The 25,071-nt window shown below is 42.6% G+C and overlaps 1 protein-coding gene across 2 annotated transcripts in view; it reads left to right on the forward strand.

The window, feature by feature from the left end:
- Window positions 1-25,071, forward strand: part of SYDE2 (synapse defective Rho GTPase homolog 2) — a 223,525-nt gene that overhangs the window by 45,508 nt on the left and 152,946 nt on the right. Inside the window, exon 2 of one of the 2 annotated variants that reach the window (XM_069232271.1) lies at window positions 19,073-19,798. The exons of the other annotated variant lie outside the window; for it this stretch is intronic. Within the exon in view, the coding sequence (XP_069088372.1) occupies window positions 19,073-19,798 (726 nt within the window). The remainder of the gene's footprint in view (window positions 1-19,072; window positions 19,799-25,071) is intronic. 2 annotated transcript variants of the gene reach the window in all.

Below are 25,071 nucleotides of genomic sequence, written 5' to 3' on the forward strand. Positions count from 1 at the left end.
TTATATATCTCAATAAAATTCCCGTTTTCTTTTTAACAGAATTCTTGAAAATCTCTGAATAATGAACTCTTAAAGAAAAAGTTATGATAGGTTCAGTATACCCAACTAAATGCATATTTAACCAAATCTAAAGATCTGGGGAACACTGCAGCAGTAACTAATTCTTAACAATACAGGTAATGGTGGTTTCTATTAAAAAAAAACTACTGGTGACCACATCTAATTACAGTTTCTTATGTGTAAAAAATAAATGAAAACCTTTGTCGGTTAAGAAACCAGAAACAACCAGGTGGAGAAACTTCCTTTAACTGTATTTACGAGCTACCTGTTCTGTCAAAGTTACAAAAGAGTTACTTTAGCTGATTAATAGAAACTACTTTGTAGTAAAATAGAGCACGTATTCTCAAGGAAAGAGTTCTTCTTGTTGCTTTACGTGGCAGTGAACTACTATTGCTGACCAGGTGTGGGGAAATAGTGTGTAAGACACGTTCATTGGCCATGAAGAAAACATTAAAGAAGTCAACAGTTTTGAAGATTTGTGGTTTCGTCATCGCATAAAGGATGATAGTGGTGGCTAAGCCCCTCTTTTATTGCATTATAATTGCACGTTGCCGGGTATTGAAAGTATGGCTCATGATGAACTTTGTAGCTGAATCACGGCAGGAAGATGCCCAAAAAGTAAAAATACCTTTTAGAGCTTCCTTTGGACTGATGTATATAGAGGTTAAAAGAACATACTTTGATAGATGGTGCAATATAATTGTTGGACATGGCTCGGGTGAAGGAGTTTTCCTGAAACCTTTTGTTTTTTTCTCCCAGTCTTTGCTGGCTCTCTGTACTTGACTTTAGGACTCTGAGCACTTCCCCAGTGTCTGGCAGTGGGAAAGGGAAAGTGGGCGCGTCCGCTATGCCTGTGATAGGAAGGGCCAGGTAGGATCATGGTTGAAGTGCTCTACCCAGGAGGGCCTTGTGAAACAGTTATACCACATACCCAGGGCGGTACGGCCTTAGCTGCTAGGGGGACATGCACTGGATGTGCCACCCCCAAGATGACCTTGTTAACCATGTCCGAGGCCTGCAGTGGGCATTAGTGCACCTGCATCCAGGGTGGCAGTCCCTATGCGGGGCCAACAGTAAGCAGCTTTATGCCTTCCCTGGAGGGCCCGGACTGTGGGGCTGGTGGTAGGCACAGGGCACGGCAGGCATACAAAGGTTTACCATGTCCGGGCAGGGAAGCACACCCCTGTGGGTGTTCCCTACCTAAAGGGGGGGTCGGCTGCATCCATAAGGGTGGGCCGGTCCTCTACTAGTTTCGCTGGGTCATGGGAGTCTGTCCCCCTTGTATGGACAGGGTGGATGTGCACATGCATATCCCCTTCTGGAGGGGGGTGGCGCTGACTAATGTGTGTGGGCTCCATCATGGCAGGGCCCAGGGTATGCACAGAGGCCATGGATCTTGGCACCGCTGGCCGTTAGGTGCCTTCTTGCACCAGGGCGTCATACGCTTAAATGAGCCTGGCACAAATTGTCAGTGTGTGCATATTTGCACACGGGTGTGGCCATGTGTAAGTGAAGACTGGCATCACTCGCCTATGTTTGCATACTTGCACCCAGGTGGTTTTCCTATATAGCTAGTGGAGATGGCCTCACTTGCTAGGGTGTACACATTGGCATGCGGTTATCCTAAGATAGGAACTGAGCCTTGTTTAGCAGGCTAGTATTGGTGCACTTGCACCTTTATGGTTGCCTTTTTCAAAGGTGTTCCCCGTGCCTCGGCAGGCATGGTTGTGCACCAGGGCATATGTGGCATCCACTGTCTGGATATCGGGGGACCACATTAGGGTGCTGGGAGTGAGTGTGTACGAGTGAGTGGGTGCCCGCTCTGACTGATACCTGTGGTACCGCATAACGGTGCAGAGTGGATATGCGGGAGTGAGCGCGGGTGAATGCGAATGCAGTACCGTGGTGCTCCTGGTCATGTTTAATTTGTCAGCGAGTTCTTACAGTTGGCATTACATCTTACTAGTGCGACTTCGGCCGTAGTACTATGTGAAAGTGTTGTAAACCTTGTATATACATCTTGTTGCTAACATTGGGAATCGGGGTGCACGCTGAATTTATGTGTTACACTGTGGGCAATTCTAGGGTTGGTCTTGTGCTGACTACGTTTGGCACCTTATGTGAGTACGGGAAGAAAATGTACTGTTTTCCTCATGTACAGACAGCAGTTAGTGTCTAACACAGGTGGACCTCATATCATGACTTCTATTGCTAATTAGGGTATGGGCCCAGAGTTATATTATAATCAGCTGTGTTGACAATGTGTGTGATGAAAACAATCTTTTTATACATACACTGTGAGCGAAGTCTCATTTGTGCCACACAGCGTGCTTGTGGAGGGGATGTGCTGTGTTTTTGCTTTACACATTGCCTCTGTGATTAGCCTGAATGCTCTATGCCAAACTACCCAAGGGTGAGCATAGGTTGTACACTGAGTTCTGGAGTGGCAGGTTCTGCCTGGCTGGGGCAATGCTTTAGCCAAGCAGAACGTGCCGCCTCCAACAATAATGATTTGAAATTTTAACATTCCTAGAGCAATGTTACAGTCTACACACTACACAGACTACTTCTATACTTTTCAATTTTTAATATTCCTCCCTTTTTTAATCAGAGCTACTTAATATTGATGGGAGTAAGAATAATGCAAAATTATCCTTTACCTCCTAACAAATATCAACAATGTGCCCAGGAATTGTTTTCTATATGTTGATTGATTAGGGCTTAACCCGTGTAATTCTGGCAAGTTATATGTTGTTCCTAAACGACTCTCAATGGATCCAGTGTGACAAAAAAGGATAGTGCGTACAGGGCGAGTAATTTTGTTTGCTTTTATTATCCTCCTTAATGTTGAATCATTAACGTTTTGTAGTTAGTTATCATGTTTGGGTCCTCCCTGCAAGTAGAATATCACAGCACTCTCATTTGGACTACACTGCCAGTTGTAGTAAAGTGAAACTCTTCCAATAAGAGTTTTTTTCTCAGATCTCGGTAGTCAAAGCAAAAAAATTGAGTTAATATATTTGAATGATGCAGCTATTGGTATTGAGCGTTGGAACAAAATAGCTGTGTTTGTGCTTTTCGTTTTGTCAAATAAGTTGGATCACCCAGAGGGTGTACAGAAATATTTGAGCCTATAAGCTGTAGCTTTGTATTTACAACTTTTGAACATCTTCCATTTTCTGTATAAATGTCTTTTTTGCATTACAAGGTGTTGAGCTCTTTACCAAACTAACGAAGGCAGCTAGTGTAATGGTGTATTTTTGCATATACTCTAAGAAACTGGATAGAAAGAGCATACAACCATGCAGTATCACCACCTCACATTATTGGAGATACTGTGTGGATAGGTCACCTTTATATGAACTTACTGTCATGTCACTTTGTGAGGTAAAATGAAAACCCAAATAGTGTGTGGCAAGGCCACCTTTATGTGCACTTACTGTCATATCAGTCTGTGAGGCAAAATGAAAACCCAACCTATAGTGCAAAATGGTAAGAGCTCTTTTATTTTAGTTTAAGCATGTTTCATTGAAAGGATAATCATAAATAGTAACATGATAATATAATGCTATTGAACATGTAAAAGGTATAATGGTGCAAGTCACATCCGTATGAGCAAAAAGAAAGACGCAAAATGTAAACTGAGTGGGCTAAAGTTTCAATAAAACACTGCAAGTAAGAGACAGAAAGAAGAGAGAGAAAAGACAACTGCACTATAAAACTGGATATAGGACTGAAATGGAAGATTATAAAACATGACAATGTGAGCACTATAAATAAGCATTAATAATACTAATACAGTATATGCCTAAAAGCAAAAAACAGATAACAATTCAGGGGGGGCCTGAGAACCTCTTCAGCAAACATATCAACTGATTTACTATTGTAGCTTGAAATATCGAGAAACAGTGTTGAATGTGACCATATTCATTCTCTCGTAATAGCTAAGGACATTGGGTGCACATAGGCCGAGTCTAATTGATGATTGATTGAAGCAAACAGCATACCCCCAGGCTTTATAAGAAACATGTACATTGTCTTTCCAATAAGAGGTTATTTGTTGAAAGGCTATACCTATCAATGTGTCTAGTAGGTGAGAATGGCACGTTAGGTGAGACCAAAGTGGGGATAGGCTTCCTAAGAATACATTAGGTAGAGAATAGTTGATTTGAAAAATCTTAGTGAGCTGATCCCAAACCTGTCGCCAAAAAGCAGCAATGAGAGGGCAAAGAAATACCATATGCAACAAATCACAATGAGGTGTATTGCAGGACTAGCAATTGTCATGTGTAGTGGCTATCATTTTATATAAGGGGAGAGGAGTAACAAATAATCTATTATATAGGAAAACATTGTTTGAGTAACATTTGCTGCTTTTGAAACAGTATGAAACTTAAACCAGATCCTATCCCAACACTGGGTGGACACCTGCACATGCAGATCATTTTCCCATTGTAATTCTAGAGTAGATATGGTTCTTATTGTGGAAAACGAGACTAGGTGCATATATATAAAAGCAGGTTTAAAATTACTTGTTAATAAAGTAAGTAATATATGTTCATACTGAGATGAAATATTATCATCTTATAGTGATGATATGGAATCTTGACTATGTTGGACTAACCATCTATTTATGACAGAATGGTTGGGGTAAGTTAAAAAGTGTCTGGACCGTGGAAAACTGAATGAGATTATCATTAAAAACTGAATTGATTAATAAATGTAACACCTTTATCCCTCCATGTTCTTCAAAAGAAGAATCTTACATATTTTAAGATATTTATTATATCAAGGGGAGAAATTTGTAAAGTTAGTGCGAGACAAGGATTTTGGAAAAAGCTGAGGTTTTAAAAGTTTATATGAATGTGCAATAGAGGGATGGGATAGAAAACTGGTCTTGGATGAAAATGACAAAAATTCCATAAAAGAAAAGGGGGAAATAAATGAGAACATAATGAGAAGCCATAAAGGTTTAGGTGATTCACTATTATGTTGAAGCCAATGGGGGGATTGTTTGAGACAAAAAGCATCATGGAATTAAGAAAAATTGGGAGCATTTACCCCACCCTGATTTTAGGAAGTTTTAATGTGGGCATGCAAGAATGTTTATTATTCCATAAGAAACAAGAAAGAACTGAATCTATTTTTTAGAAGAATTGCGTTGGAATATGAACAGAGAAATAAGGTACATTACACGTGAGGAGAACATCAGGTTAGTGGAATTTGACCTTCCCCGCCACAATAAAAATAAAGAGTTCCATTTAGTACAATAGCTCGCTAATTTTTGTATTACTTCTTCAAAGTTTAAAGGAAGAGTTGCTTTATAGATTTGGAAATCCACAAACCCAAATATTTAATCTTTGTTGGTCTCCACCTAAAACCCAAATCCTTAAAATATTCTTGTAGACAGAATTTGCTAAGAGGCAAGATCTCAGATTTTCTAAATTTAGTTTATATCCTCAAATACTAGCAAATTGATGAACATCAGATTGAAAGGCAGAAATAGAATTAGATAGCATTATAGAGATAAATATGTATATCGTCAGCATACACTGATAATTTGAGGTGTGAATTTTTATATGAAAATCCACATATATGTTCCTTTTTTTGGATACGTAGCAAAAATGGTTCTAGAGCTATTATAAATAAAAGAGGTGGTAAGGGATAGCTTTGGCGTACTCTTCTTTTTAGGGAAAATTACTCAGAGGTCATATTATTGGCAAATATGGCTTCTTTGAGATTGGAATAAAATAAAGAAATTAGGTATAAGACTTTAGGACCAGAGCCATACCACTGCAAGGCTTGAAACATAAACTGCCAACTAACTCGATCCAAAGCTTTCTTCACATCAAAGGTGATTGCAGCTAAATCACTGGAATGTTTGGAAGCTGTTCCACGAACATTAAAAAGGCATCCCATGTTGTCAGAAGAAAAACAACCTTTTATACATCCAACTAATTCTCAGCTAATCTTATGAGGGAGTAAGGCAGTGGCGGCCCGTCCTTTAGGGCGGAGGGGCCACGCCCCCCCACCTTTTGCCCCTCATGAAGAGTGTCTGCCAGGCTGAACAAAGGTCAGCCTGACAGACACTCTCCATGTTCAGGTCAGGTAGCAAGGAGCAGACGTGTGATTTGCGCACACTCCTGGCTGCCTGAACTGAACTTTGCTGGGCTGAGGAGGTCACAGCTCCTATGGGCGTGACCCCCTCGGCTCAGCAAAGGTGCCTCGAGGCCCTCTCCTGAGTGACGAGGAAAGCATCACCTATTGACACTCTCCCTGGGTGCTTCAGGTTTAAGCCCTGAAGTGCCCAGGGCGAGTGTCAATCAGTGACACTTCGCCACAGAGTGGGGTGGGGTCAGCAGTCTCACCAGCAGTCAGACCTGGAGGCTGAAGGTAAGTGTGTGTGTGTATGTGTGTGATGTTTTAAATTGAATGTTTGGTGCATGCGTGCATGTTTGAGTGTTATGAGTGTTGTTAATGGAAGTGCGTGCGTGCGTGTGTGTGTGAAAGAATGAGTGTGTGCGATCTTTTAAAATGAATGTTTGGTGCGTGCGTGCATGTTTGAATGGTATGAGTGTTGTTAATGGATGTGCGTGCGTGTCTGTGTGTGTGTGAAAGAATGAGTGTGTGTATGTGTGTGTGTGTGTATCCCACCTGTCCCCCTCGCTCCTAAAGCTGCCGGCCGCCACTGGAGTAAGGGATCCAATCTGAGCACTAAAATGTGGGCAAAAATGTTTGAATCCACATTCACTAGAGATATGGAATTGTAGTTTTTTTTTATAATGCTGGGGATTCATGCCTTCTTTGGGAATTAAGCAAATAAGAGCTTCTTGAAAAGTACCAGAGGCAGATTGAGAGTAAGCCAAAGAATGATAAAGTTTGAGGAGCCTAGAAGTGGAAGTGTAGAACATTGAGAGTAAAATTCAGATGTGAACCCATCTGGTCCTGGAGATGTATTTGATTTCAGTTTTATGAGTGCTGTGGATATGACCTGAAGGGTAATATCAGATTCCAAGGAGAAGAAGTACAGGTCATGAAAAGTAGGGTTAGGAATGGAGTTTAAGTACACAGCGATATGAGAAATGGAGGTGGAAGTCTACGGGGTATATAAGGATTTATAGAAGGTAGAGAATTCCTTCAGTATGTCTTCATCCTTAATAAGCATTTGGTTATGTAAGTTGCTAATGGAGTGAATCTGTTTACGATCTTGTTTGGCTTTTAAATAATTAGCTAAAAGTTTGCCTGTCTTATTTTGACCTCGATAATATCTAGCATTTTGTCGGAGTAATTTTGAAGAAGTCTGCTCAGTGGATAACTTATTAACCTGAAATTTCCCTTTTATATGTTTTTGAAGAGATTCAGAAGATTTGGAATAGTAGAAAGTGTGCTTCAGCTTTTTGATTTCTGCCAGTAGGGATTTAGATGCATTTTAAGCTTTTTTCCTTTTACTTTGAACATAATTAATGATAAATCCTCTTGCTGAAGCTTTAAAGGAGTCCCGTAATGTATACATTGGAATATCCAGAGAGTCATTGAGTGGGAAAAATTCAGTGATGAAGTTGGTAAATTGTGTGTTAAATATAGGGTCGAAAAGAAGGAAATTATTGAATCTCCATCATTTTAGGTGATGGCAAATTGGTAATAAATCAAAGTCAGCAATAGTGGGAGTGTGATCGGAAATCAAAATAGAATCAATTTCAGCATTTATTGAGTTTCAAGCTAGTGATTTGGAGGTAAAAATGTAGTCCGTTCTAGATTGAGAGCCATGTACTAGAGAGAAGAAAGTATATTCTCTTGTTGTTGGGTTAGCGATTCTCCAAGAAACAATCAAAGTTCTTTGCGATATGGCTGAACAAAAAACATTGTGCATTTTAAAAGGAATGCATTTAACTTTGGAAAGCCTATCTAAAATTGGATCAGCAATTTGATTGCAGTCGCCTCCCATGATAAAATATTCAGCAATAATATTCATGAGTTTAGTAATATCAATCCAAAAGGAGTTGTTTACTAATGGGGAACCATATACATTAAATATTGAGAAAGGAATTCTGTCAATTAATAAATCAACTACATTTCGCCTACCCTCTGGTCTGCAGATTGGGAAATGGTGGCAACGTTGAGTTTTTAATGAATAAGAATTATAGCACCATTTTTCTTCTCTACCACAAGAGATAAAAATACATGACCAACCCAATTTGTTTTTAATTTTAAGACTTCTATATCAGTTAAACGTGTTTCCTGTAAAAGTGCAATTTCTGTGTGCAATTTAGATAAGTGTGAGAAAACTCTTTGTCTTTTAATTGGGTTGTTTAAACCCTTTACATTCCAGGAGGTTATTCTTAATGTAATAATATTGGCGTGGTGGTATAAAACAGTGCTTCCAAGAAAAAACTTCGGACCAGGATATGAAATACATAACTTGGAAAGAAAGAGGAATATTCTGGAAAATACAAAATACAAGAAGAGTAGAGAGGGGTACTGTACAAGAAAGTAGAAAGTAAGAAAAAGGAACAAAATAGATGAGGAAAGTAACAAACAGAGACAGTACAAGCCGTAAAAGTGACGATTATAAGACATACCTATGGGGAAAGCATCCACATGAGAAAAGGGTGCGGGTTGAACCCCGACAGACAAGACGGACAAGGGGGAACTCAACACAGCCATGACATCAGGGAAGTACGTCATGGTATAGAGAGATGCTGTAAAGAAAATAACATATTAACAGAGATAAACGTATAAATAACTACATAAGGGCGAACAATCTATAGAAATAGAAAAGAACGGACAATACTTTAACTGATCCATTGAATCTTCTTTACACTGATGAAGAAAATATTTTAATTTTACAGAATCATTGTACGTGTTAGTGTTGTCCTTATAGGTGACTGTGAAATGGCAAGGGTGACTTAGACAATATCGAGCATTAATAGCTGTGAGCTGTGGGTGAAGATCTAGAAATTGTTTATGTTTGTTTGCTATAATCTTTGCAACATCTTGAGAGAAATAAAGTTTATGTGTAGACCACATTATTTATTTCTTCGGTTTTACAGCGCTGAGGACCTTTAGAAGGTCTGTGTGCTCCAAAGATAAAATGATTACACCTCTGAGTCTAGAAGTGGATCTGGGACACAGTCTACGAGCTTGCTGGATGTTGAGCAATGTAGAAGCCGGAAGATACAGAATTTTCTGAATAAATGCTTTGAAGAACTACAAAGGATCGCTGCTGTTCATATTTTCTGATGAACTATGTAATTTGGAGATTATTCTTACAGTGTCTATTTTCAAGATCCTCATTATGCCTTTTTAAGTCATTTATTTCCAATTACATCTTGTGAATTGTGGAATCAGAGCCTTGGATATGACTAAACCCGTTGTTCTGAGTTAAAGAAATGCTTGTCCATAAATAACCATTTATCCTCAAGGTTGTGAAGTGTCTTGTTCGTCTCTTTCATGAAAGGTTTCAATGCTCGTATTTCTTCTGATATTAGTTCCATAGATATAGGAAACGGTTTTACTGGAGAAGGAGCATCTTTCTTTGGGCGTTTGTTTGAGGAAGAAGGCAACACTTTGGCAAAGGGAAGAGATTTTGGTATCACCAAAGGTGTTTGATCTGCCGTGCTGATTTGTGCTTCCGCTAAAGGTAGTGTAGATTTGTTGTTTGAAGAGATGAAATGGCAGCGTTGTCATGAGAAGGCAGAAGAGATATGCGAAGGCTTCCAATTACTTACTCTCCTTATAGAATGGGTGGTCAAGTATATTTGGGTGTAAGCGATCCACTGAGAATGTTATTATGCACAGATGAATATATGACTAAAATGTATGCTGTACAAAACAAAATATTATATCATCTGTAACAATACTTTGAGAGCAGAAATGATATATTATTAATTGAAAAAATCATACACTGTATTATTAGCAAGTGCCACCAATATATATATATATATATATATGTATATATATATATATATATATATATATATATATAATATATTTGCAATCACTGGGTTCTGGCGTTTCCTGGCTACATCCAACATAGCTGGGTCGGTGCGAAGTGCGGAAGCCAGCTGCCGCTTCAGCAATAACATCGAAAGTACCGCCGTTGCAGGTACATATAAACTCGCACTCCAAGGCTTGTTATATGCAAACGAAACATTTTATGGCAATGCGTTTCGATCTCAAAGAGATCTTTCTCACAGCCAATGTAAACACTGAGTGCAGCACCACCCTTAAAAACAAATGGACTTCATTGAAAATAGCAAAAAACTATAACCTAGTTACAAAGTAAAGGAGGAAAGGCTACTCAAATTTATAATTTACAGACCACCTCCTAAATAAATAAATCACAAAATCGTGACATCATATACATTTCACAAAAAATATTAATCCTGGCCGCAGAAATGGAGTCTCTAGTTGGCAGTGGTTTGCACCCTGTCCAAGTAGGGACACTCACTCTAGTGTGGATAATGGAGCTAAGATAACCCCTCCTCACCCCCTTGGTAGTTTGGCTCAAGCAGCCAGGCTTATCTCAGAGGCAATGTGTAAAGTATTTTTACACACATACACAGTAACACTGTGAAAACACCACAAAAGTACTCCACACCAGTTTAGAAAATTAGTCAATATTTATCTTAGTAAAACAAGACCAGAACAACAAAAATCCGACATAAACTAACAAAGATACACATTTTTAAAGATTAAATCTCAGTAAAGCACTTGGAAACACAATAGCTCCAACTGGAGCTATCACACCGACTTGACAAACTCATTCCCAACAGTCCGACGCCACTCTTGAGGGAGTGTGAGCCAGTCACGGAGTCGCAGGGGCCTCAGGCACAGTACCTTTGGAAAATGAGAAAACAAAGATGTTACGCGGAGTTAGGGAGGTGAGGTGTCACTGGGGCTGGTTCGACTTTGGTTCCTTACTGCTACCGGGGAGGTGAGGCATTGGTTCCTTACTGCTTGGCAGGGGAGGTGAGGCATTGGTTCCCTACAGTTGTATGGGAGGTGATGTGGCATCGGTGGTGAGGCATCTGTTCCTTATGGTCCGGCGGGGCAGACGAATCCAGCAAGTCAAAACCCAGGGTGTTAACTTTACGGTGTCGCGAGTACCACGGGTGCTGAGGCCACAGGTGCTGAGGCGGAGTCAGAATCAGGTGTCCCAGATGTCGGGGACACAGCATTCAGGACTCCGCTGTGGCGGGACTTCGGAGGCGCTGCAGTCACATCAGGCCTGCGGTGTAGGTCATGGTCGTTGCACTCAGCGGGGATCACGGCTCCAGTGCAGGCAGCGGCACGCAGTAAGACAGCGGCGCCAGATCCGAAGTCACTCTGGAGTCGAGGTACCTGGTTTCTCTTTGGTTACACCACAACTTACTCCCAAGTGCCCAGGAACTGGGTTTGGCACCAGTTGGCAAGTCAGGACTCTCAGCAAGCGAGGCCAGGTGCTGGCAGATGAAGTATTTGATGTCCCTGAGACTTCTAACAGGAGGCAGGCTAAGTCCAAACCCTTCGAGAACCTTTGAAAGCAGCATGTAGAAAGCCAAGTTCAGTCCTTCTACTCCCAGGACAGAAGGAGCAAGCAGCAGGCCAGCACAGCAAAGCAGCATGCAGAGTGGCAGTCCCTCCTACAGCATCTAGCTCTTCTTCCTGGCAGAATGTCCTCAGTCCAGAAGGATTCTGAAGTTTTGGTCTCAGCAGTCCAATACATACCCTAATTTCTGCCTTTGAAGTAGGTAAAGGAAACTCTCTGTAGTGCACAAGGCCCTGCCTTTCCTTCTCTGGCCCAAGACACACTCCAAGGGGTTTCGAGACTGCTTTGTGTAAGTACAGGCACAGCTCTATTCAGGTGCAAGTGTCCGCTCCTCCCACCACTCCAGCCCAGGAAGGCCCATCAGGATATACAGAGCACACCTCAGCTCCCGTTGTGTGGCTGTCTAGAGTGAATCCACAAACAGCCCAACTGCCATCCTGATCCAGATGTGTATTCCACAGACAGGCAGAGGCACAGAATGGCCAAGCAAGAAAATGCCCACTTTCTAAAAGTGGCATTTTCAAACTTACAATTTAAAAAACAACTTCACCAAAAGATGAATTTTTACATTGTGAGTTCATAGACCCAACCCCCATATCTCTCTCTGCTCCCAATGGGAAATTACACTTGAAAGATATTTCAAGGCAATCCCCATGTTAATGTATAAGAGAGATAGGCTTTGCTATAGTGAAAAACGAATTTAACTGCATTTCACTATCAGGAATGTAAAACACACCGGTACATGCCCTACCTTTACCATACATGGCACCCTGCCAATGAGACTGCCTTGGGCCTACTTTAGGGGTGACGTACATGTAGTAAAAGGTAAGGTTAGGGCCTGGCAAGTGGGTGCCCTTGCCAGGCTGAAATGGCAGTTTTAAATTGCATGTGCAGACCCTGCAGTGGCAGGTCTGAGACATGTTTACAGGGCTACTCTTGTGGGTGGCACAATCAGTGCTGCAGGCCCATCAGTAGCATTTGGCTTACAGGACCTGGGCACAGGTAATGCATATTACTACAGACTTACTAGTAAATCAAATATGCCAATCACCAATACCATTTAGACAAAGAGCACTTGCACTTTAGCACTGGTCACAAATGGTAAAGTGCCCAGAGTCCTGAAATCAGCCAAAAACGATATTTAGCACAGGAACAAAACAGGAGGTCAGAAGCCAAAAAGACAGTGGAATCCACACCAGGAGCTGACATGTCTAACAGTCAGTGTAACCATCTCTTACCCTGAGGCCGACCTCTTTTCTGGGATGAATGGCTGTATATCTTGGATGCTTCGCACAGTACAAGGGGTATTCCTGGAGGCAATGCGTCTACAATAGTTTGTAAACCTGTGCCATAGGGTGTGGCTACACTGAAGAGGTTCTTAAAATTTTAAATGTAGGTTTCTTGTGAGGGACGGCATAGAAACCACGTATAAGTGAGAGGTGCATGCAGAGTTTCTTACTGATGTAACACGTAGCATGCCTGTACTTATAGTGCAGTGATTGAGCTTGGTGGGTTTTAGTGAACTCACTGTGGCCCTTACCATACCTTCAGGTTTGTGCTTTTAGGTCTCACCTACGCGGGGCATGCACTGTGCTGCAAAACGTATTGTTTACAATTCAATGGGCTTATACCCACCAACAACATAACATTTGTTGTTTTTGCTGTGACTCTTATGTGCAATATTTCAATTGCTTTGCTCCTGTGGGCTTCCCTTCCTTTCTTTTGTTAGCTCCTAGCTTGAACATTGACCAAGAACATGTATTCTTCTTTGATTTTGTTTTCCCTCATCATTTTGCAGTGAACAATTGTTTTTTTCATTTGTATGAGTGTTTTGATAGTATTCCTGGATGTGCAATGTGCTTTCCTACTTTTAACACAGGCATAGAGCTTAATATTTATTTTGCTTTCACCCTGTATGCAGTCTCTATTTATTCTTTAGTTATTACACCCACCACTCTTCTGCTCTTTGCCACTCTACTTTACTCCACTCTACACCACTGCACTCTGTGTCACTCTACTGTACGCCAGTTGACGCTTTGCCACTCCACTCTGCACCACTCTACTCTATGTCACTACCCTCCACGCCATTCTACTCCACTCTACTCTATGCCACTCCACTCCACACAGTGCCACTCTACAGGACCCTATGCCACTCCACTCTCCAACACTCTCCTCTATGCCAATCTCCTCAATTCTACTCTATGCCATTCTACTCCATGCCACTCTACTCAACTCTTCTCTGCGCCATGCTACTCCACTCTAAACCACTCTACACCACTTTGTCACTCCAAGCCACTCTACTCCATGCACCTCTACTCAACACCACTATACTCAACTTCACGCCCCACTACTCTACACCACTTCACTCCATGCCACTCTACTCCACTTGATGGCACTCCAATCCACACTCACTCTACTCCAGTCTACTCTACTCTAGGCAACTCTACTTTATGCCACTCTACGCTATGGCACTTCATGCCTTTTCATTCCACACAGTCTCTCTATGCCACTCCACTCTGCTTTATGCCACTGTACTCTGCTCTATGCCACTCTAATCTGTGTTTCTGTACTCTACTCTGTGCCACTCCACACAACGCCACTTTACAGAACCCTACGCCACTCTCCTCCATGCCACTGTCCTCTATGCCACTCTACTCTATGCTACTCTACTACACACAATTCTACTGCACTCAACTCTGCTCCACTCTACGCCACTTCAGACCTTGAAAAATCAGAAAATGTTACTAGGCCTGCAGGTCTAGTGACTTGAATAATCTACTTGACCTAACTGTAATGCACTTGACCCATAACATTGTCTCTAATTGTGTGATTCTAGGCAAATATTTTGTTTCACCCAGATGCCATTTGTCTTCATTATCAAATATAGCACATTTAAATATGTGAGTTCAACATGTCTGCTATACAAAAAACTCTTTTGAGTGGTTTAGGCGATGAAATTGTTGCTCCATAAATAATAGAAATCGATCTTGATCCTACGTAAGGGAACCCATGACCCCTGACTTTCCTCTTAATTCACCAATAGCATTGTCATCAGGTTAAGGGCAAGAATGTTTCTCAGTTCATATTTAAAAACTCTCCCTTTTAATAAATATGGAAGCATAATGTGGTGATGCACATTACAGACAGACATTTTCCATTGAAGTGGCTGCAAACGTTTCCAGTCACATGCAGTTTTACTGCTAAAACTATATGGAGTACAAACAAAAATGTGTAGAAAAAGGGGTTCAGCAAATATTCATCATTTGGATATAATTGAGTAAAGTAATATGATTTGTTTTGATCCTATTACAATATTTGTTTCTATCTCACTACAGAATTACAAAAAAGCATTTTCCTATCAAAATATATTTTGAAATATTTTTACAGGTTATTTAAAAGCTAATTAAACTGTTGTGTGCCCAGCACAATTGTCAGACAGTCACTTTACAAAATCTTCTAAGATTGCAGTTAGAGAATGAAAAGAAAAGTGCCAATCTCCAGCATAAAATAAACTGTATTGTCATAGGAGGCATAAGATAATATTTGACCTCTACCTTTTAAGACACAAAAAAACATGACAAGCTAAATACAAGATTTAAAAGGATTTTATTGCTCATTCACTTTCTCAATAAACAGAACACCTGTCCTTTGCCAGTTTGAGCTATTTGACACTCTATTCCACTCCATGCCACAGCACTCCACAAAGTAACACTATGCCACTCTGCATCACTGTGCTCTACGCCATTCTTCTCCATGCCACTCCACTGTACTCCACCACACCCTCCTATACTCTATGCCACTCCACTCAATGCCACTCCACTCTATGCAACTCCACTCCATGCCATTCTTCTTGTACTTTAAAGCATACTATTGATTGTTGTTGTTTTTGTTGTCACTTTCATTTGCATTTTTTTGATTGCTAGCTCCCGTAGGCTTCCTTTCCTTTCTTGCTAGCTACTTCCTGAAGCATTGGCCAAGTACAAGTGTTCTTCCTTATCTTTGTTCTTCCTCTTTGTTTTACAGCTCACTATTTGTTTCTTTTTATAAGGTTTCAGTATTCTTCCAGGACATGCAATGAGCTTTCCTACTTTTAACACAGTCATACTGCTTTTTATTTATGTTGCTTTCACCCTTTCTGGTGTCTCTATTGAAGCTTTTGTTACTTAAGCCCACAACTGTAATACTCTGTGCCACTTTACACTACACCAATTCACTGTATGCCACTTTACTGTACGCAATACAGTCTACTCTGTGCCACTCTGTGCCGCTCCACTCTACTCCACACCACTTTATTTCTACTCTACTCGTAGAAGGTCTTCTGTGAAGGCTGGGTTGGCCTCTTTGCACTGGTTGCCTGTTGGACAGCGGATCAAATTTAAGGCTCTATGTCATATCCACAGGTCTTTGCATGATAGAGGACCTATGCTCCTTAGGAATCTGGCCACTTTTATAGGCAGAATAGAGATTTGAGATCCACTACTCTAGCTTTAGTAACCGTACTGAAAATAAAGAAGGCAAGATGGGGTGGGTCCTCTCTGATGTTTTTAGGAGCTAAATTGTGGAACTCGCTGCCCCTTAATCTTCGGCTGATGGAGCAAGAACTGGAATTACGAAAGGCCTTGAAAACTTGGTTATTCTAGGTCCGTTTTTCTTATTCCTTTCTTGTTGCGTATCATTCTCATCCCCTCTGTGGTTATGGTTTAGTAGCGCTGGGAAACCCGAGGGTAGCCATGCGCTCTATAAATTGTGTAACATAACATAACTCTACAGCATACTATTAGTTTTTGTTGTCACTCTCATTTGTAATCTTTCAATTGCTTAGCTACCGTAGGCTTCCTTTCCTTTCTTGTGTTAGTTCCTCCCTGGAGCTTGGATTAGGTACATGTGTTCTTCCTCATCTTTGGTTTTCTTCAACTTTTTTGTGGTTTACTATTTTTAAAATAATTTGGGTATTATTCCCGGACATGCAATGTCCTTTCCTCCTTTTAAAACAGACATACAGCATATTATTTGTGTTGCTTTCACCCTTTCTGCCATCTCTAGAGATGCTTTAGTTACTCCCACTCACAACTGTACTACGCTATGGCACTGCACTCTACTCTATACCACCCCATGCCAACCCATGTCTACATTTTAATATATTATTTGGATGCACAGAATAAAAACTTTTATTACAAGAATTGCATGAGTAGCCTTGTTTTTTTTATAGGGGTTCTAACTGATGCACTTGTCTTCAGATTTTTTTTAAAATATGGTATGCTAATGACATTTATATAACACGTTCTGTCATTAGTATGACTTCATAAGGCATTTGTCATTCTGGTTAATTTACACGTAACCTTGTGTTAGAATAAAAAATTAAGGCTTCTCTCTAGACCAGTTTATAATTCTTCTTTAGAAGACACTAAAGTAGCATGACTATTGCCAGTTAAAGGGCTGCATGTCAAATATTAAAAAAAGACTACATCTATTTACGTGGGACCACCATTTGGGCCAAGCTCTTCATTATATTGTTCAGAAAGTCAAAGCACAAATAAAACTTCAAGGAAATGACTGCTGAAGTGGAATTTCACGTTTACATCATATCAGTAGAACTTTTGAAAGCCACTACCAGGTGCGTAGGTAGCAATGGTGCAGCAGGCTCAATGATACTATCAACCTGGACTTAAGGGTCCACAACACCTTAGTTTTACCATTTCTAGATTTCACCTGCACAGCGCTTGCACTGTGCTTTCAAAGTCTTATGTTACTAAGAAAAAAAAACTTAGAACCCGTCCCTACTTCGCCCCTTACTTACCTGAACTTCCTGTTGGTTCATTCAAACGTCGCTCCAATGTCGCTTGAATTTACTGGCTGTTTACTGGCTAGCAGGTCACTTCCTGCTCCTCTTATCTTCTGTTTTGCTTTCTTTTCTGCTTTTGCCATCGTTGGAGGGTACCCGAAGTACACCGTCTGGATTTTGGTGATTGGTTACTTGTTGGTGTTTGTACTCGAAAAGATGAACTGAACGCAAGTCATTTCGCGTTGAAATGTGTAAACATGTCAGCCATCTTGAAATGGCGTATCGAGTGCAGATGTAAAGCAAGCAGCGAGTGGGCTCATTATGTTGTGTTTTTCATTGCTTAATGATTACATTTCTGATGAATAACAGTTGTAAATATTACAATTTTGTGTGTGTTTGTTTCCTAAATTACCAGTCACTCATTTTAAAGAAAATTCATTTGTATAATTGTGCGACATTTTATTTTGAATTGTTATTCTCTCAGTGACTTAACAGGCAGTCACAAGTGCAGTTATTTTGCAGGCACTAGGGTCATGATTTGAATGGTTCAACAAGTGCAGTGGCACCAGGGCCAAAATTGTCAGAACTCCTCTAAACACCAGATATTGCTATACTTCACTACTAAACAGGCAGTCACAAATGCAGTTACCTTGCAGGCATTAGGGTCATGATTTGAATGGTGCAGCAGGTGCAGTGGCACTGAGGCCACAGGGTGTCAGAACCTCCCTAAACACAGATTATTGCTCAATTTTATTACTAAACAGGCAGTGACAAGTGCAGTTTCCTTGCAGGTACTAGGGCATGATTTTAGTGGTGCAGCAGGTGCAGTGACACCAAGGCCAAAAGCTATAGGAACCCTCCCTAAACACCAAATATTTCTGTATTTTACTACTAAATGGGCAGTCACCAGTGCAGTTACCTTACAGGCAATAAGGTCATAATTTCAGTGGTGCAGCAGGTGCACTGGTGCCATGCCCACGAGCTCTAAGAACCCCACTAAACACAAATTATTATTAAATTTTACTTTTAAACTAGCAGTCACAAGTGCAGTTTTCACGTAGGCATCAGGGTCATGATTTGAATGGTGCAGCAGGTGCAGTGTCACCGGGGCCAAAAGTTGTCATAAACACCAAATATTGCTATATTTTACTACTGAACAGGCAGTCACAATTGCGGTTACTTTGCAGTTAAAAGGGGCATGATTTGAATGGTACAGCAGGTAAAGTGGCACTTTACTAACTTTACAATACCATACTCTAATACAATGCCATATTAAATAAGGTATAAATTACGAGTTTGGAACCCTTGGCTATTAATTCAACCTATATCACAACATAAACAACTCTTAACGGTTTATCAAATTTAAAACAAACATTATTGTACCTTTTTTAATATTTATAATCCAGTTACTATTATAGAATGCAAAAGAAAAAACAAGGCGAAAGCTATTTTCTTTGCCAGTGCTTGTTGTTTTATATTCTGAAACCAGTGGATGTGGGGGGGACACGTTTCCTTGTTGCATTATGGCCGTCATACCCTGGCTACCCATCACACTTGACAGCACTGCACTTACTGTTAATTGTAAGCAAGACCAAATGCATTAATTAACAGTATGTATTTCTTAATTATACTCTAGTCACAGCTACGTAACTCTCATAATAACTTCCAACAGTAACTATGCGTTTTGTTTTTTTAAATAGATCTCATTGAAAACGTGTATACATCCTCAGTGTTGAGAGAAGATCTGAAGGTCGCGGAAGTCAACGAGCAAAGACAACAGAAGAACAGTATCACGGTGTCTAAAAAGCGCAACTGGCTGCAGCAGAGTACGCAGTCCCCACCTCCTAACGATGGTTCTGACTTCTTTGATAACCTCCCTGGACATGTCGCTCATCCCCCTGTCGCACTTTGTTCGGAGTCTCCGAACCTACCGATAGCATCCAGGTCACATTCGGACCTTCAAAGTCCCGTCAGACCCCAGGCGAGCATCACCACAACTGCGCATGGCGCCATCTCAGGCCCCGGGACTCTAAGCAAGTGTACATGGAACCTCAGTGAGGAGAACGACGCAGACGACGAAGGGGAGATCTGGTACAACCCTATCCCCGAAGACGACGAACCCGACCTGCTACGAGGGCACTGTACCTCGGGGGTTAACACCGCGAAGTCTGACGTCCAGCTCATCAGTCTGCGGAAGAAGGTGTCTGGCAGGGATCTGGTGAAAGGGCCGGGGCACGCCGCAGGCCGCCCGTCTCCTTCAGAGTGCGCAGGGGACTCGCAGACGGCTCCTTCGAGTGAGATTAATCTGAAGGATTCCTCGCATTCCTCCGAGCACCATCTGCAGCTGCACAAGCAGAGGTCTTTGTACAAGAGGCCAGCGAGGCTGAATGCCGACGACCTCCAGCCTTACAAATCTTCGGAAACAGGTAAACTGCCTGCAGCTTTGCTTTTTAAAACCAGCCCATAGAAATAAGGTGGATCGTGCATGATAAGAATACGTTTGCATTTCAGTATCCTATTCAGTATACTCTAAGCTATGCAACACGTTGAAGCAATTCACAGCATTTTGCTTAATGAATTACATTTCTGTTCCTCCTCCCGAAGGACGGTAAATTCAGTACCATGAGTGGGTAATACTAATATCTGTTCTTTAAAGCTCTTAGACAGAGGGATAGCTCATGAGCTGAACGCTTGCTAATGGGGAAAACGCACGTAATTGGCAGGTCACGAGTACCAATTCCAGCTAACTCAGCTTTCCATCCTCCCAAACGATGGTAAATTAAGTACCATGAGTGGGTAGTAATAACCTCTTTTATACAAAAAATTGGCAGAATTGTGTTATGCAGCACTGCATTAAAAAAACGTTATTCATTAATATAATTTCACAACAAAATTGAGTCTACATTTTGCTTTATTGAGATTGGGCGTGCATTAAGGATTCAAGATGATGCTAGGTATAGGGCAAAAACATGCCTTAGGTGGATGCTGGTGCATCTCGTGGTCAGAAGACACATGAAAACATCTGATGATAGAAACGGAAGAATAAATGAGATTGTGAAGGGATGTTGAAACAGAAGGTGTGAAAAGATGTAGTTTTTAGAGAGGGGGTAGTGCGGCATTGACAAAGGCAGTAGGTCTATTTTTCTCATGTTACACGGGAGAGTACTTGCAAACAGACAACAAAAAATCATGGTGTGCACTCAGAAAACATACCTGCATACACTTATTCCAGGACTTCAAGTGGGCTGGGTCCTGCAGATGCTCAGGACCAGCAGTTCTAAAAAGCAGGTGCTGATATAGTTCCCTATCAGGCTCTCCATTTTTCCCTCACCCTCAGGGTGGAAAAAAACTCTTAACTTGGCAGCTGTACCACCCTGCGCTGCCTTTGATGTAACTTCAAAGAGATGTGTTACAGTTTTTTCACAGTCTCATCATTTCTGGACTGAAGCATTTTAAATATTTTATATAAAGAAGCCATTGTTGTTGCTTATCTGTCTTATGCAATTAACAACCATTGACAAAGCCAATAATCCTGGCATGTTGTGGGTGTAATGTTACTTGTACTTGTATTATACATCTGGGTGCAGCAACAGAAAGAATCAGCAAAGTACCAGCCAGGCGGCACATTAGCCTCAAAACACATTTTTAGCTGACTTGTTTTTAAGCCACAGCTTTAATTACCACAGCCACACCCTTTGAGAGACCCCTAGTTTTTATTGTCCCACTGAAAGCCCTGACTTATTCAGTCATAAACACACCAGCTGAAGGCCAGTTTATTAATGATACTGATTCCAGGTGACTGTTGCTGTACATGACACTGCTGCTTACTCCTTCCCATTTCTGTCAAAGTAAACAGGAAGTTCAAGGCAACTTCAATACTACTTTGTCAGGTCAAAAGTTCCAGTTAGGCAAGAAAAAGCCTTGTAAGACTAGGTAACAGGCAGTAAAAGGTAATAGCAATGCAATTCACAATAGGAAGTGAGAGCACAGGCAAAGGACAGCGGGATGCATCACAGAAAGTAATCAGTGACAGGAAGAATGAGATGAAAGGCAACCAAACATACCCGAGTTCTGATGTTGTGACTGGACAGTCACAGCTTGCAGAGGCAGCATGAGAAAGGGTTAGCAGCACCAATGGGTAGCCCAGGCATGGCAGGTGCATATATGTGGACAAAGCATGTGTAAGTGCGTGCAAAGCAAGTTAATAGACAGTGACCCAAGGAGCTGTAGAACACAGCACAGCAGACTTGGGGTGCAGGAATCTTGAAGCATAAGTGAGGTGTCACTTGTGGAACTCTCTGCAACCAGAACCAACTTTCATCAATGCATGACCAGTGTCACCAATTCAATGGGAGACAACTGCCTCAAGTTCAACACAGACAAGACAAAAGTCTTGATCTTCGAAAGGAACACCTCCCCCTGGGATACCTCTTGGTGGCCCATAGAACTAGGGCCCACTCCAACCCCAGCTGAGCACAACAGGAACCTCCTTATTATCCTGGACAGCAAACTTACCGTTAGGTCCCAAGTCAACGCAGTGCCATCCTCCTGCTTCTTCATCCTGCACGTAACGTAAGATTTTTGAGTGGCTTTCCCAAAAGGCAAGATGCACAATCACCCAAGCACTTGTCACCAGACGACTGAACTACAGAAATACCCTCTACATGAGAATCAAGGCCTATCTTGTTCAAAGTCTACAAACCATCCAGAGCGCTGCAGCAAGCCTCATCATTGATCTCCCTCATTGCACCCACATCACCCCACCTCAAAAACTCCACTGGCTCTCGGTTCGGAGGAGATGCCAATTCAGGCAGCTCACCCACACGTTCGAGGCACTGCACACTATGGACCTGACTACATCAACCACCGCCTGAGATTCTCCAAACTCTCCAGAAACCTGTGCTCTGCCTCCTACGCACTGGTTCAAAACCCTACATACAATGCAGCAGAGTAGGAGGACACTCTCTCCCCTACCTCGTAACCATGGCCTGGAACTGCCCTCCCATCTTCTACATTATTTCTGTAAGATGCTGAAAAGCTGCCTCTTTAACTGAGACCCTGGGCCCTGCTAGCGCCTGGATACTCTGACTGATGACTAGTCATGCTCTACAGGTCTACTGACTGACTTGATTTATTGATTGCACTAAAGGCATCAAATGGATAGGGGGAGACTGCTTTATCCTTTAGATCCACTGCACCACTCCAGAGATCAAGTATCTGTAGAAAAAACACTTCTAAAGTCACTCCGTTATAAAGCAGACTGCCTTTGACACTGGATAAAAAGCTCTTATCCAGTGTCAGTGACGTTTTAGGAGGGCGGAGAGTCTCCTGCTTACTCTGCCACACCCTGTGCTCAGCCGCTCATCATTCTTCCTTCCATCCAGACAAGGCAAGGGGCTATACTAAACTAGCTGTGGTATCTGAGGTGTCAACAACCCTGAACAAAAGCCAATCCCAGAGTATGGTACACCCAAAGGAAAATTTAGTTTTACACATAAGATTATGACTGAATTTTCCTTTTTACATCTGCTGGGAATTCGCAGACGAATTCCTGGCAGACATATTTTCATTTACAAATGTAGATTTCTTCTCAATTAGGGCATAGAAATTCACACTTGTAAATTCAGTTAACCCCTTCTGTGCCGCGGACGTAGTGGTTACGTCCTGCGGCACAGTGCTGCTGTGCCGAGGACGTAACCACTACGTCCTCGGCACACAGCCCAGAGGGAGCGCTCTCGCTCCCTCTGTGTGCTTCCCCCCACCCCCCCAAAGTCAGGGATGGAAGGGGAAGCCATTCCCCTCCCACCCCCGACCCCCCCCAACCCCCCCGTGACGTCAGCGCCCATGGGGGAGGCCCCGAGAGGCTTCAAAGGGAAGGAAATGTATTTCCTTCCCTTTGAAGTCTCTCACAGGGTTTCAAAAGCCGGATTGCTTGCAATCCGGCTTTTGAAACCCCACTAGACACCAGGGATTTTTTTTTTTTTGCAATGAAACTGTCAAAAGGGAGTGACCCCTTGGGCGGCATTTTTTTAGGAAGGCCTTTTCGGGGGCAGATTGGCCTATTATTAGGCCGATCTTCCCCCAGGGGGGGCAGAAACCTCTAGGCACCAGGGATCATTTCTTTTATTTTTTCTTTTTGTTATGTTTTCTTTTTTTTTTAGGTGGGGAGCGACCCCTTAGGCAAGGGTCGCTCCCCTAGGGGGCAAATTATATTTAGGCCATTTCTGCCCCCCTTGGGGGCAGATTGGCCTATTTTGATGAGGCCAATCTGCCCCCAAGGGGGGCAGAAACCATTAGACGCCAGGGAGCTTTTTTTTTTTTGCGTGAATTTCACGCAAGGGGAGCGACCCCTTAGGCAAGGGTCGCTCCCTGGGGGGGGGGGGGGATTATTTTAGGCCATTTCTGCCCCCCTGGGGGGTAGATCAGCCTATTTTGATTCGGCTGATCTGCCCCCAAGGGGGGCAGAAACCACTAGGCACCAGGGATTTTTTTGTTTTTTTGTTTTACAGATGGGGAGCGACCCCTTGGACAAGGGTCGCTCCCCTGGAGGGGCAAAATGTATTTAGGCCATTTGTGCCCGCTTTGGGGGCAGATCGGCCGATTTTAGGTCAATCTGCCCCCAAGGGGGGCAGAAACCACTAGGCACCAGGGATCTTTTTTTTGCGCCGTCACGCAAGGGGAGCGACCTTGTAGGCAAGGGTCGCTCCCTGGGGGGGGGGTGGGAGGTAGGGGGGGCAAAATTATTTAAGGCCATCTCTGCCCCCCCTGGGGGCAGATCGGCCTATTGGTATTAGGCCAATCTACCCCCAGGGGGTGCAGAAACCTCTAGGCGTCAGGGCAAATTTTTTTTTTGTGTTTTTTTTTTTTGTATGTTTGTTTTTTTAGAGATGGGAAGCGACCCATCAGGCAAGGGTCGCTCCCCTGGGGGGCAAACTGTATTTAGACCATTTCTGCCCCCCTTGGGGGCAGATTGGTCGATTTGAGGTCAATCTGCCCCCAAGGGGGCAGAAACCACTAGGCACCGGGGATTTGTTTTTTGGCGCCAATGTCACGCAGGGGGAGCGACCCCGTAGGTGAGGGTCGCTCCTGGTGGGGGGGTGGGGGTTGGGGATGCAAATTTATTTTAGGCCATTTCTGCCTCCCCTGGGGGCAGAAACCTGTAGACGCCAGGGCAAAAAGAAAAAGTTTTTTTTTTTTGTTGTTTGTTTGTTTTTTTAGAGATGGGGAGCGACCCATCAGACAAGGGTCGCTCCCCTGGGGGGCAAACTGATTGGATTGGTCGATTTTAGGTCAATCTGCCCCAAGGGGGCAGAAACCACTAGGCACCGGGGATTTGTTTTTTGGCGCCAATGTCATGCAGGGGGAGCGACCCCGTAGGCAAGGGTCGCTCCGGGGTGGGGGGGGGGGGGGGTTCGGGGGGCAAATTTATTTTAGGCCATTTCTGCCCCCCCTGGGGGCAGAAACCTGTAGGCGCCAGGGCACCTTTTTTTTTGGTGTTTTTTTTTTTTTGTTTGGTTTTTTTACAGATGGGGAGCGACCCATCAGACAAGGGTCGCTCCCCTGGGGGGCAAACTGTGTTTAGACCATTTCTACCCCCTTGGGGGCAGATTGGTCGATTTGAGGTCAATCTGCCCCAAGGGGGCAGAAACCACTAGGCACCGGGGATATGTTTTTTGGCGCCAATGTCACGCAGGGGGAG

Source organism: Pleurodeles waltl, chromosome 4_2 (assembly GCF_031143425.1).
Source record: "Pleurodeles waltl isolate 20211129_DDA chromosome 4_2, aPleWal1.hap1.20221129, whole genome shotgun sequence".
In the NCBI taxonomy this organism is placed as follows: Eukaryota; Metazoa; Chordata; class Amphibia; order Caudata; family Salamandridae; genus Pleurodeles; species Pleurodeles waltl.